Genomic DNA, 12,278 nt, shown 5'->3' with positions numbered 1-12,278 from the left:
TTTCAGAGACCTGTATTTTCATCATGTGTGAGGTTTCCCCTAGGTGGATGGGAGCTGTCATAAGGAATGGAAAAAGTTAAATGCTTAGCACGTGATTATTATCACAATTAATGTATTGTATGTGGTGTTTATTGTGTTAAAGTGTACATGGAACTTGACAGGGATGTGTAGGGGGCAATCCCTACTGCAAATACAGTACATGGTGAAGGGGTTTTGTAACTTGTGTTACTCTAGTATCTGGCTCCCAAGTGCTCTTTTCACTTAGAACTTGCTTTGGAAAACGTGAGGGTGCCTGGCTTCAGACATGCCATTGGATCCACAGCTGAGAAAGTGACCATGCAAAATCATGTCCTCCTATGCTGACAGTCACTGCATTTTGGGGGCGGGAAGGCAGAGTCTCATCTGCCTTAAAAAAAATACATAAAAATGTCCTTCAGGTTCCCATCACTTAAGTTGATATACTTTGTTTGTCTCTATTTTATTTCTAACTGTCTCCATCCCCGCATCCTCCCCCCCCCCCATTTCCTACTTACGGGGGAATCCAGGGAGAGGTGGAGTTCAGCGTGATTTAAAATTCTTGAAAAAATTAATCAGAGAATCATCTGGTTACCATTCAAGCCTTGTCTTAGCTGTGGTATTAAGTGGTTGTTAGTTATTGCCTACAGGGCTTTCTGCTGTAGAGCTTGTACATGGCAAATTGGATCCCCTCTTGGCTGAGCTTGTTCATCAAACAAAGGGAGTTGAGTGCATTTGCACCTGAACGCTGCCTCTTCCCCAGCCTCAACGTCCACTGCCTTCTCTTGTCCTCACCAAGTAACGTACAAATGATGATGCTCCAGTGCAGAGGCCTCCCGTGGCTAGGAGCCATCCTTGATGTGCGCCGTGCACATTCCTTTCCATGCTCTTGCTTTGCGGCCGTCACTTTCAGTCGGCAGCTGCTGGGAAGGATTGAAATGACTTGCGCTGGGAGCCGAGAGGGCGGGACACAATGTTGGGTTTGCAGTTGAGATTTAGGTCCTTGATATGGGCACCTTTAAAAAAACCTATCACATGTCTGTGTGTCTGAGCAGATTGACCCCACATGAGAACAACCTCGTAATATACAGAATTAATTGGCGGCGGGGGGGTGTCAGAGTCAAGGAACCTTATATGAGAACATTAGAATCGATGAGGAGAACAGTTTATAAAGATGCTCAACTTGACTTGCATTCCTCTGGCAATATATATTGCCAACACTCCCTCAGTATTCACATAGCACTCCAGCAGCATAGCAGTCCTCCTTACAGCATCCAAGCACCCATGTGATCGTTGGAGAGAAAGGATCTCTTTACAGCAGGGGCAGGGGTTTTTTGGGTTGGAAGTGTCCTATGACGGGGGAGGGAAGAAATGTGATCCTGCTTCTCTTTTCACAGTGTTTAGATCATTAGAGCTATTTGTATGCTACATTACTTCACAATCTGGGTGAAACTTCAGCCTGTAATACTATAGCCCTCCTGGGGCTTTCTGTTGGCTTTAGATTCTTTTATTAAACTTTGCAGAGCCTTTATCCTGCCTAGTAAAGGATGGGCAAGTTAACGAGTGCCTCGTGAGGTATGGTCTTTGAAGAGGGCTAGGAAGCAGAGTGATTGTTGTGTGTATTGAGTGTAATGAGACCCTGGGATTGTTCAGGCTCCTCTTTTTTTCTTTTTTCTTTTTTTTCTTTTTTTCTTTTCCTTTTCCTTTTTTTTTTTTAAACGGGGAGATAGATCTCGCCAACAGATTCTTAAAAGGAGAATATGAGGCGTCAGCGAACTCCTACTCTAACTTTTTCAGGGCCAAAAAGACGGATCAAGTTCTGACCGTCTGAAGAGATGTAAAAACTGCTTTTGAGATGATTTAAGGTCTGCTCAGTCTGGCTTATGGAGGCCATAAACCTGTCTACAAAGGGTCTCCAGTTCTTGCTTCATTTCAGCTTGAGCAAGCTAAGGCTCTAGACCAGTGTTTCCCAAACTTGGGACACCGCTTGTGCAGGGAAAGCCCCTGGCGGGCCGGGCCGGTTTGTTTACCTGCCGCGTCCACAGGTTCTGCTGATTGCAGCTCCCACTGGCCGTGGTTCGCTGCTCCAGGCCAATGGGGGCTGCAGGAAGTGGCGTGGGCCGAGGGATGTGCTGGCCGCCACAGGTAAACAAACTGGCCCAGCCCGCCAGGGGCTTTCCCTGAACAAGCAGAGGCCCTAATTTGGGAAACACTGCTCTAGAGTTAGCAGGTTTTCCCTTCAACAGTACATGCCAGTATAGGGGAGGGGAGAGTGTTCCTCATGTGGAATTGTTAGTGGTATACTAACAGAGCAAAGAAAGAAAGTCATTGCTAACTGGCAGTTCAGCTCGGCAGGGTCATTTGGGCAAGTGTGTGAATTCTCTCTCCTCTCCCCTTTGTTTTCCACTTCTTACATGTGTGATCTTTGCCAAGCTCTGTCTCATTTCATATACTAGATAGTGGTGCTTAGGCATCTGTAAATAGACTTATGCCAGTTAATCTGATATGGGAGTCAGTCATTTGGTGAAATTAAGACAAGTACATTTTAAATTGATCAGAAGAAAAAAATCTGAAGCATCCTATTAAATTGTGGAATAATCTCCTCTAGGGCAAATAAGATGTTCCGTAACTTGGGTAACTAATGAGAGCAACGGATAATATCGTGTAGAGAATAATCCTCTACTGGCAAAGATGATGAACTAGCCTTTTATTATGCCTTTTCCATCTGTAACATCTAAAATCTTCTGAGGGCCCTGTTATGAGATCTAAACTCGGGTTTCTCTGGTGTACATGAACTGAAAAAGCTACTCCAGGTGCTCATGGAAGTAGAGAGTCAGCTTGATTTTTCAACAACCTAGTTTTCAATGCATGTAAGTGCGTCCACTTCTAAAGAGTGCCTGGCACAATGGAATCCAGGTTTGGTACCACTGCGTGAAGCTCCTAGTATTCATAGACACAGAAATGTAAGTCTGGAAGGGACCTTGCAAAGTCATCAAGTCCAGCCCCCTGCACTGAGGCAGGACCAAAGACACCTAGGTCATCCTTGAAAGATGGTTTTTAAGAACACGTTCAACCTGTTCTTAAAAACCTCCAATGATGGGGATTCTACAATCTCCCTTGGAAGCCTGTTCTAGAGCTTAACTACTCTGTTCAGTGTGACTGTTTCTGTAGATAGTAAAATTACTTTCCTCAAGTGTAATGCATTGAATGTGTTTCCTCCCACTGTAGTGAAAGTCCTCATGGAGAAACGGCCTCAACAGAAGATTCAGTTCAGGATATAGCAGCTGAGCATCATACCAGCGATGATGGTACGTGATGCATGTTAGCTGTCCAGGGGTTTGGGGGTTTTTTTGTTTGGGAGTGGGAATGCTGTCTTCAGTTTAAATTCAAAGTGCTGATAATCTGTTGAGGAATTGAATCAGAAAAGCTGTTTGCAACATCCACCAAAAAATTGGAAGGCATGCTCTCATCAGGAACCTTTCAAAACTACTTTAAAAAAACCTGTTTTCCAAAGGTGCCTTCCCGCAGCAGCAAGCATAGACAGACTTCTGTCTTCCAAAATGCTCTGCACAGGCTTTTCTGCTCTCCTGTTGCTGAAATGGGTCTTTGAGCTGGAAAGCATGAGCTAAGCAGAAAGCCAAACAGTCGACATGTCCGTGCCTGCTCTCCCACTCCCCTCTCCATGTGCTGTCTGCCAAGCTTCTTCCCTTTCAGTGGCCTTGGCAGGCAGCCGCATGTTCGTAAGTTCCAATTGCTTTTTTAAAAACAAGCAAGAAAAAACCTCTCCTACGTTCTCCCTGCAAGCCAGTCTCAGGGACAGGGAATCCCTGCTGATTCTTGGTTTCTGTAGGGGATCTCCTCCACTGCCCTTCTCTTGGCCTGAGTAACTATGAGGGGATCCGAGCCTCACACCACTAAGTAGCCTCTGCTTGACCTTTCCAGCCATCTCCTGATGCTCCCCAACCTTGTGCAGAGTCCCGGGAGGAAGAGCCAGTACAGCCCCAAACTCATCGATTCCAGTCTCTCACCGCTGTTGGCGAAAATGCTCTCTTTTAGGGCTTGGGGAAAACCATGCACATGAACTCCTTGTATGTAGTCAGTACCAGTGCATAACAAAGTGTAACTGCCAGCCCGAAGCAGCAAAACTGACTCAGAATGGTGATCAATGCCCAAAGTCAACTGACCAAATAGAAACAGAAATGCATTGTGTTATAATGCCTGCCAGTTGTTATTGTCCTAGAGAAGTGCTTGTGACTAGAGGAGCTGCACCATCTTCAGATGAAAATGTGATTTTTTTTTTCAATTTGATTGCATGTCGTCTTGAGTTGTTCTTTAGCAGCCTACTCAGAAGCATTGGCTCCTTCTCCTGCGCTCCCCCTGCTGTCTCTGCACCAGTGGTTAACTGGCTAACCTATCCCATAGCTTGGACACTTCCATATTGGCTTACTGTTGCTGGCACACTAACAAGGAAGTAAAGACTGATGTGCCATGTTGTCTGCCATCTCTGTTAGAAATGTGGCAGTCAAGGAGGAAAACTAGTTCTTCAACAGGGAAAAAACACAGTAGAGATTTTTAATCCATCTTGTTGGGGGTATTACAGAGAATATGGGTGTAAAATGATGTGCCTCTCGTGTCCCCTTTAAATATCTTGTTCCTCTGGAAAGTCATAATCCCTTTGGAAAGCTTGGGAAAGCCTTTCCCTTTGTTCACCTACCCAGTAAGGAATGACATCACTCGAATGAAAGGCAGACTCTGAGGCCTGTTTACCCAGGACTCATTCTATTTGCGTACGCTCTGATAGGTGAATGTTCTTGGCTGGTTTTTGAATGCTATTGTTGAATGGTTTGTGTAGCAAAAGGGCAAGGTGATTTGAGATGGGTTGTGGGCTAGAGCTGGGCTCCATCCCAAAGCCACTGGGGCTTGGTCTTGAGAAGCATCATGCAAGGTGAGATCAGTGTTGACGTGGAACAGCTTCCCACAACCTGTATCGAGTATATGGAGTTTGGCGCCTGGAAGGGAGGAGAACTGTGCCTTTGTCACTGCTGAGGGGTCAGGAGGGTTTTGTTAGCTGGGAGGGAAATAAAGGTGCCTTTTGGTAGCAGCGGGGAGGTGAGTTAAACCCCCAAGATAGGCTCTTGAGAGGTGTCTTGGCAAGCCAGCAAGCAGAGGGTGGCCAGAGATGCACCAGGTGAGGGGTGCTGGCAGAGCAGGATCTCTGTGTAGCCACCTGCATGGGCCTGCTCTGCTTCGCACAAAATAGTGCCTTCAGGGTTAATACCTGAGACAAGACAAGCGAAGGTTAGTGGGGCTCAGACCCTCTCTGAATTTGGCCATCAGTCTCTGAGAGAAGAGATTGAAGAGCCACTTGATTTGGATGAAAGAGCTCAGCTTCTTGGCTCTGGGAGTGGTGCTGAGAAGCAATCCCAACCAAGGGGGCTGTCATCTGAGGCATGCTTAGTAGTGTAGGCTGGGTTTGCAAACTAAGTCCTTTCACGCTTCGGTTGGTGGTTGAGTCAGTTTCTGGATGTGAGGTGACGAAGTTTATCCATCACTCATTCAACTAGCCACTCGCAACACACAACCACCTAGCTGGCTTCAGCATGCTACTCGTACCATGGGGGTCTGGTCTGTTTAGTAGATGCCTAGTGAAAAACATGTGAGCCTGGAAAATACTTCACCACTGGTCTCTAAGGTCAGAAGCAGGATCATAGTGCAGAGAGTTGGAGGGAATCAGCATCTAAGAACAAGGCTGTGGTTTCTGGAGCTGCCATTCTGTTATCGTTCATTGCGATGGAAGAGTGATCAGACACTTGGTGGCTGGGACTGGCACATGCAGGTCATTGATACGGTGAGGGTGCAAGTGCATTTCCATGTTCACAAAGTCATGAATTGGTGGAGAGACAGTGAACTGCTGCTCTCTGGCACAGACTTTGAGACTAGGAGTGGTAGTTGTGTTTGGCTTAGTCATTTGGTCTTTATTCCCAGTTCTTTCCTTGGAGCTTGAGCCCAGTAGGGCAGCAGTTCTGGAAATCTGAGTCTAAAATCACTTGTCTGGCTACAATCCAGAGTCCTAAAAGGCAAATCGGAAATGTAAGAAATCAGAGTGCACTGCTCATTTGGAATAATAAACAATTGTTAACGAAACAAAGATGAAATTTTTACACACAAAATCTGGTCCCTTTGCTTGTAACAAAATGTAAAAAATATGAACCGTACGTTTTTAAATGGTATGAATGAACTGGTTCCAAGAACCAAATAAGCAAGAGGAAGGAAGGGGGCCAGAAGCAGATAACCACATGCTCAAGGGAATCTGGACTGGGGGAAAAAAAAGTTTTCCAAGCTGAAAACAAGTGAGCTATTTTTCACTGATGCAAACACCTTGCAGGCTGGTGTGGTCGGATGACTGGAACCCTTTGTGGCTGTCCGTAGACCTGTCTGAAGTGTATAATTTAGTAGAAGCGCTGCCGTCTGTTTTTGTATTCGGAAAATCCATTATTCAAGGCTAAATCCTGCAAATGTTGTGGCAGCTTGGTCTTAGCCCTCGGTCTGTCCATGCTCTGCAGCCACAGACACTAATCACAGTTCTAGCGTGGGTAATAATTTTGTTCTGCTGTTGACTGATCAGACAATGGTACTACAGCCCCTGTTCACCTTGCAGGATTTATGCTGCTCAGAGAATCATGTCCAGGCCACTGCTGACCCTGCTCAGGGAAGCCCTCGATGGCCTAATTCCTGTGCACATGCTTTCCCCAAGGAATAACTTAAAGGGCTTACTTCTTGAAATTTGTTTGGGGGGTTTTTTGGTCCTCTGGCTGGCCACTGCACTGCCAAAGGCAGCCATGAAGAAGACTCCCCTAATCTCAATGGCAGGCTAAAGACAAAATAATGGCACGTCTTTCCTTGGCTTGCGCCAGGAACAGGGTCTGTTGCTCTGGAAGGATCAGGAAAAGAGTTATGTGATCTCTGAAGTGTAGTGCTTTAAAAAGAAGCCAAAACTGCCATCATGAGGCAGCTGGCCCCCAGCTCCTTGAAAGATGCTTGTAAGTTGTAGATCATTAGGGAGCCAAGCTCCCTCTGTTACCTGATTCCAGCCTAGAGTTGTAATTTGTATCCTGGCTGCAAAAGAGAATTTGCCAAGGGCAGAACTGTAAATCTTAAAATGATCCAGACAATTTGAGTTGGATCAAGCTGACTTTCTGGACACCTATACTGTCCTCCCCTCCATAGTATAAGTGCCACAGGTTGCTATCTGGTCACTGTGTGTTATGAGACTGCCTATTTTAGATTGTAAGCTCCCCAAGCAAGCGCTGTCTTGTTCCATGTATTGTACAGCTCCGAGGGCCCTGGGTTGTGCTTGATAAACAATGTGCATGATGAATCCAGTGGTGTGTGAGGCTCTGGAGCGGAGTGCCTTTTTGTGAGCTCATTATAACATGGAGGCATTTAATATTTTTATTAGCTTTCATGACAGGCCAGCTGTTGCTCTGAACAGATCAGCCTCCCACAGTGCCAGGATCTGTAGTCTTCTGATCCCTGCAAGCCGCACAAGGCAGCAGAAATATTCTTCTGAGTAGAGGCCTTACTTCTGAAGCAGCTTGAATCCAGAAGTCTTTATTCCCTAAATGCTTATGAAAACTCCTGCTTGCCAGCACAGAAGGGTTCTTGAGCTGCCATTGGGGAAATTTATTCTAGATTGCTTTTGGCCCCAAGAGCTTCTTGTTTTTAGTGATCTTAGAATTGAGTTGTGGATTTTTCTTTTCTGGTCATGTTTTTCTTTGATGCAGTGAGACATTTCAGGGTAGAAAATGTGGATGTGATAAACTCAATCCAAGAACGCCTGACCGGTTGGCACTGTCCACTCTGGCGGTTGTATGTAGCGTATGTGTAGCTACATACCACGTGAAAGGCTCTGGTGGGGAGAGGCAGCCCGGAGAGGCAGCAGGGACAGTACACTGATTAAGAATAGGTTTCAGAGTAACAGCCGTGTTAGTCTGTATTCGCAAAAAGAAAGCTGTAGCTCACAAAAGCTCATGCTCAAATAAATTGGTTAGTCTCTAAGGTGCCACAAGTACTCCTTTTCTTTTTGATTAAGAATAGCCATGTAGATGGGGAAGGCACTGCTCAAGCATGCAGAGAGCCATGTAGGGGTACGTACGCTGAGATTCTGGGATGTCTGCTCTGAGCTTAAGCAGTGCCTTCCCATCTACGGTGCTATTTATATCCAGGCTAGGGAGGTGTGCGAGGTCTGTCTACACACCACTGTAGACGTAGCCTTAAAGAGATGGATGCCAAAATCTGAATGCTTGTGCCCTACCTTCTCTGTTGTTGTGAGGTGATGCTTTACCCCAGGTGACATGGTCATGTCCACTGTTGCCTCTAAGCTGTGCGCGTGTGCGCACACGCACACATCCTAAACCCTGCGCACACGGCAAAACACCCGCACACACACACATTTGCACAGAAGAACAAAAATTTGCACGAAAGAAATTTTTTGCGCACACAGCCTGTCAAAAATTAGAGGGAACATTGGTCATGTCCCATAATTGTTGCTCTGTAGCTGATGTCCATCACTGAAAGATTTTAGGGAGGGATTTGAACTCATGACTCTTTGTCCAACGCTGAGTGTTCATTAAATAGTCTTTTCCTTTCTCTCTCCTAGAGTGTGAGCCAATAGAAGCAATAGCAAAGTTTGACTACATTGGCCGAACTGCGCGAGAGCTGTCCTTTAAAAAAGGGGCTTCTCTCCTCCTGTATCAGCGAGCCTCAGATGATTGGTGGGAGGGACGGCACAATGGCATCGACGGCCTTATCCCTCATCAGTACATTGTTGTTCAAGACACGTATGTAGCCTTTTATTTTATTTAACATGAATTCTGTAATGCGGTATTACACCGCCGTGGGTTTGGCTCTGGTGTCTACAGTTTCAAGCTTAACAGAGTGAAAGTCATCTCTGCTACTTGTTTGTGAGTTAGTCTCTAGGAACACATAAAGACCAAGGGTAGTGACCACACAGACATTCACAAGTACAAGGTTTAGTCGATTTTACAAGTGTTATTAAAGTTACAATTAAAGTTATGATTACTCAAGCACGTAGAAATTCTATACAGACCTATGCACAAGTTACAAATATAGTCATACTCACATCTTTAACAACAGGGTTAGTGTCTGATGGGTCTCTCATGGCTTGATTATCAGTAGAGGGATGGCTCCTCCTGGAGTCTCCCCTAGGGAGCTCAATTTTCCCGTTCTGGGCACCACCTTTTTATAATGTGATTTTTGTCAATACCTACATTCTGTGCATGTCCATAAGAGTCAACCCTCTTTTCTATTATTGGTTTGTGTCCCATGGATACTTAAGGGACCCCAATTTTCTGTAGGCTGTGTAAGTTCCCTTTGTTCTCATTAGCATTGGCGCACAACCTGTATCCTGTGGTTAAGACACATGTTGGAGACAGGCCTTCACAGTATTTTTATTATCTAATATTAATCTTCTGGGTAATTTTACACCATATTACCACTTGGTACCTCTTTTCCGATAATCTTAGTGGATTGGATTATTTTCCGGTCGCTTATGTCATCATCTCTTGTCTCCAAGGCCTAAAATAGCTAAGCTAAAGTCTTGCAGGCCTCAGCCTACAGGTTCTTGCGTTTCAGCTTGTCATACTCATGTCTAATACTTGGTATACTTGGTTCCTCTAAACACTGATCAATCTTACACTTTTATAATCCTACAAATTAACTCTAACATACAGTGATATATGTAATATAACATACTGAGTGATCATAACATCACACAATAAAGGGATAATAAACTAAAATCATTGGCTACACTTACATTACCTCCACAGTGATCCAGGGTGGGTTGCTGAATGCCTGGAAGATTTGGGTACAGTTAAATTTTATTTGAGCAAGGAAAAAATTTTCAAACTCAGTGATCTACATTGTGATGCTCAGGCCTGCAGTGTATTGGGATTATGTAGTCCTGATCCCACAAGCTGCTCCATGCAGGAGCAATGCCATTGAAGTCACTGGGGCTCAATGTATGTGCTGGGTTCCACCTGCGCTGAGCTTGTAGGTTCAGCATCTTTGTCCTCTAAAAGTAGTAATTGCCTGCCTAAGGAATCCCAATGCACAGCTGGGCTCTCAAAGACAGGCACAAAAATAGACTTCATAATTTGAAACAAAACTTTTCCCTCACAATGTCGTGATGATAAAGAGGGGGTGGAGGGGGCACAATAGAACCTTCTGAAAACTGAAGGTTGTGTTTTTGTTTGTGGTTTTCTTCCCCTCCTCCTCCTCCTTAGTGAGGATGGTTCCTCTGAAAGATCCAGCCCCAAGTCTGAAATAGAAATCAATTCTGAGCCACCAGAAGAAAAAGTGACAGCCAGAGCCGGTGCCAATTGTCCAAGTGGGGGTCACGTCGCTGATATTTATCTTGCAAACATCAACAAGTAAGAGCAATCTTGCGTTTTTCTACTTGGTACAGAAATTTTGGTGCTGAGCATTGTAGGACATTTCTGTCTTGTGAGAGGCGTAGGAATAAGTGGTACTACTTCCTCTGTTTCCTCCTCCCTAGACCTATCCGTACCCCACCACTCACTTTCTAGCTCCCTCTTTCTCTAGCTTGGCCCACGGTCACCTATTCCCCCACCTCAATTCCACATCATCCCCTGCCCTAAAAAGATGAAAATCTGAGATCCAATAGTACGTACAAAAAATAGTTGTTTAAATGTTTGTGTATGTAGCAGAGCCACAAAGATGATATTCTTGCATTGCTGTTGATTATTTGTTTATGCTAGAGTATGAAGGTAGTAGAAAATAATATACTGAGAAGATCAGTAGGCACGCAGAGGGTAGACAGATAATGCATGGAGGAAATTAGGAAAAAGATAAACAGGCTGGAGAGCGCACATGAGATGAAAACAGGAGAAGAATGACTCCGCAAAGGAAGCATGGCAGGGAAAGGACATGGAAGACTGAGGATACAATGGAAAGACTCTGTCAAGAGAAGTTTGAAGAGAGAAAAAGCATTAGAGCTTCAAGACGTATGAACCTATGCCTTCGAATAAAAGAAATGAAGAATTAGGGGCACTTCCAATACCGTGTAAACAGGAAAAGGAGCCAAGAAGTGAAGTGTTAGACCAGAAAGGCTCCAGACGGGAACTGTTCTCCATAGTAGGAGGATGGCCCCATCCTACCCAGAAGATCTTAGTCGTCATCACCTGACTTGTTTTGTAACCCCCTTTCTCCTATTCCAACCCCATTGTCTGTTCTTATCATTTGGTGGTACTTCTTTAAATTTTAGATTATTTGCTCCTTAGGAGAGGGATCGTGTCTTTTTTGAAAAATGTACCTTGTAAGACATTGAGCACAGTTTTGGGTGCTACAAAGCACAAATGAAAGAGAGATCCTCTGTTCAACCGCCTCCGTGCCATCCATAATGATCTCATTTATCTCGCACTTTTTACCCAAAGGAAGTTACTATGTATGTACAGTGCTACTGAAATAACAGCTGTCCTCACTTCCAATTTTGCCTGTTCAATGAAAAATGATGAGTAGCCTGAGGCTGCGTTGATGAAAATCTGAAAAATGAAACTGGAATGAGATGAAGTGTCTCTGTTTTTATATTTATTTATTTTTAAGGCAAAGTTCTCCCCCAAATCTTTCAGATTCTCCCATTATTATAAAATAGCATGCTGTGTTACCGAACTGTCTTTCTCTGCAATAAATCTGTGCCTTAAAGCTACTAGTACTGATGATTGTAACATTTTAGAACTGAATGAAAATATTAACCTTTAATTAGCCTAACAGGGACTCTAGGGCAAAGATAGAAAATAATAATTTTAAGTTTGCCACTGTTGGTATTAAATAATGGGCCAGATCCTCAACTAATGTGAGTTAATCCAGCGCTCTTGATATCATTGAAGCTATATCACTGTGCACCAGCTTAGGGGCTGACATTTTTATATGTTCAGTGAGCCATTAAACTACAGAACAGTACCAGTTATGGAAGGATTTGTATAATGAGCAGATCGTTCTGGAGGCTCACCATCTGTCATGAACGCTGCACCAAAGAGGAGAGCTCCTAGGGCTTGGTTAGATTGAGTTCATGTTTTCCTTTTACCAGGGAAGGTGTGATATTTAGCAGCGTAATACTCGCATTGTGCTTTCTTTAGAAATGAATATTCTGATCTGTGCAGATCTGGACAAAATAGATCAGATGGTTTCCCTGTTGCGGTTGTGCCACCCACTGAATTTATTTT

The 12,278-nt window shown here is 44.5% G+C and overlaps 1 protein-coding gene across 4 annotated transcripts in view; it reads left to right on the top strand.

Moving 5' to 3' along the window:
• Window positions 1-12,278, top strand: part of SRGAP2 (SLIT-ROBO Rho GTPase activating protein 2) — a 206,936-nt gene that overhangs the window by 186,551 nt on the left and 8,107 nt on the right. For all 4 annotated transcript variants that reach the window (XM_084611232.1, XM_084611230.1, XM_084611231.1 and 1 more), the window contains 3 exons: window positions 3,244-3,323; window positions 8,675-8,855; window positions 10,320-10,466. In XM_084611232.1, coding sequence (XP_084467358.1) covers window positions 3,244-3,323; window positions 8,675-8,855; window positions 10,320-10,466 — 408 coding nt within the window. The remainder of the gene's footprint in view (window positions 1-3,243; window positions 3,324-8,674; window positions 8,856-10,319; window positions 10,467-12,278) is intronic.

The sequence above is a fragment of the Lepidochelys olivacea genome, assembly GCF_965140295.1.
Source record: "Lepidochelys olivacea isolate rLepOli2 genome assembly, chromosome: 21".
Classification (NCBI taxonomy): domain Eukaryota; kingdom Metazoa; phylum Chordata; order Testudines; family Cheloniidae; genus Lepidochelys; species Lepidochelys olivacea.
Note: the sequence above shows the minus strand (reverse complement) of the source record. Positions and strands in the feature narration are given on the sequence as shown.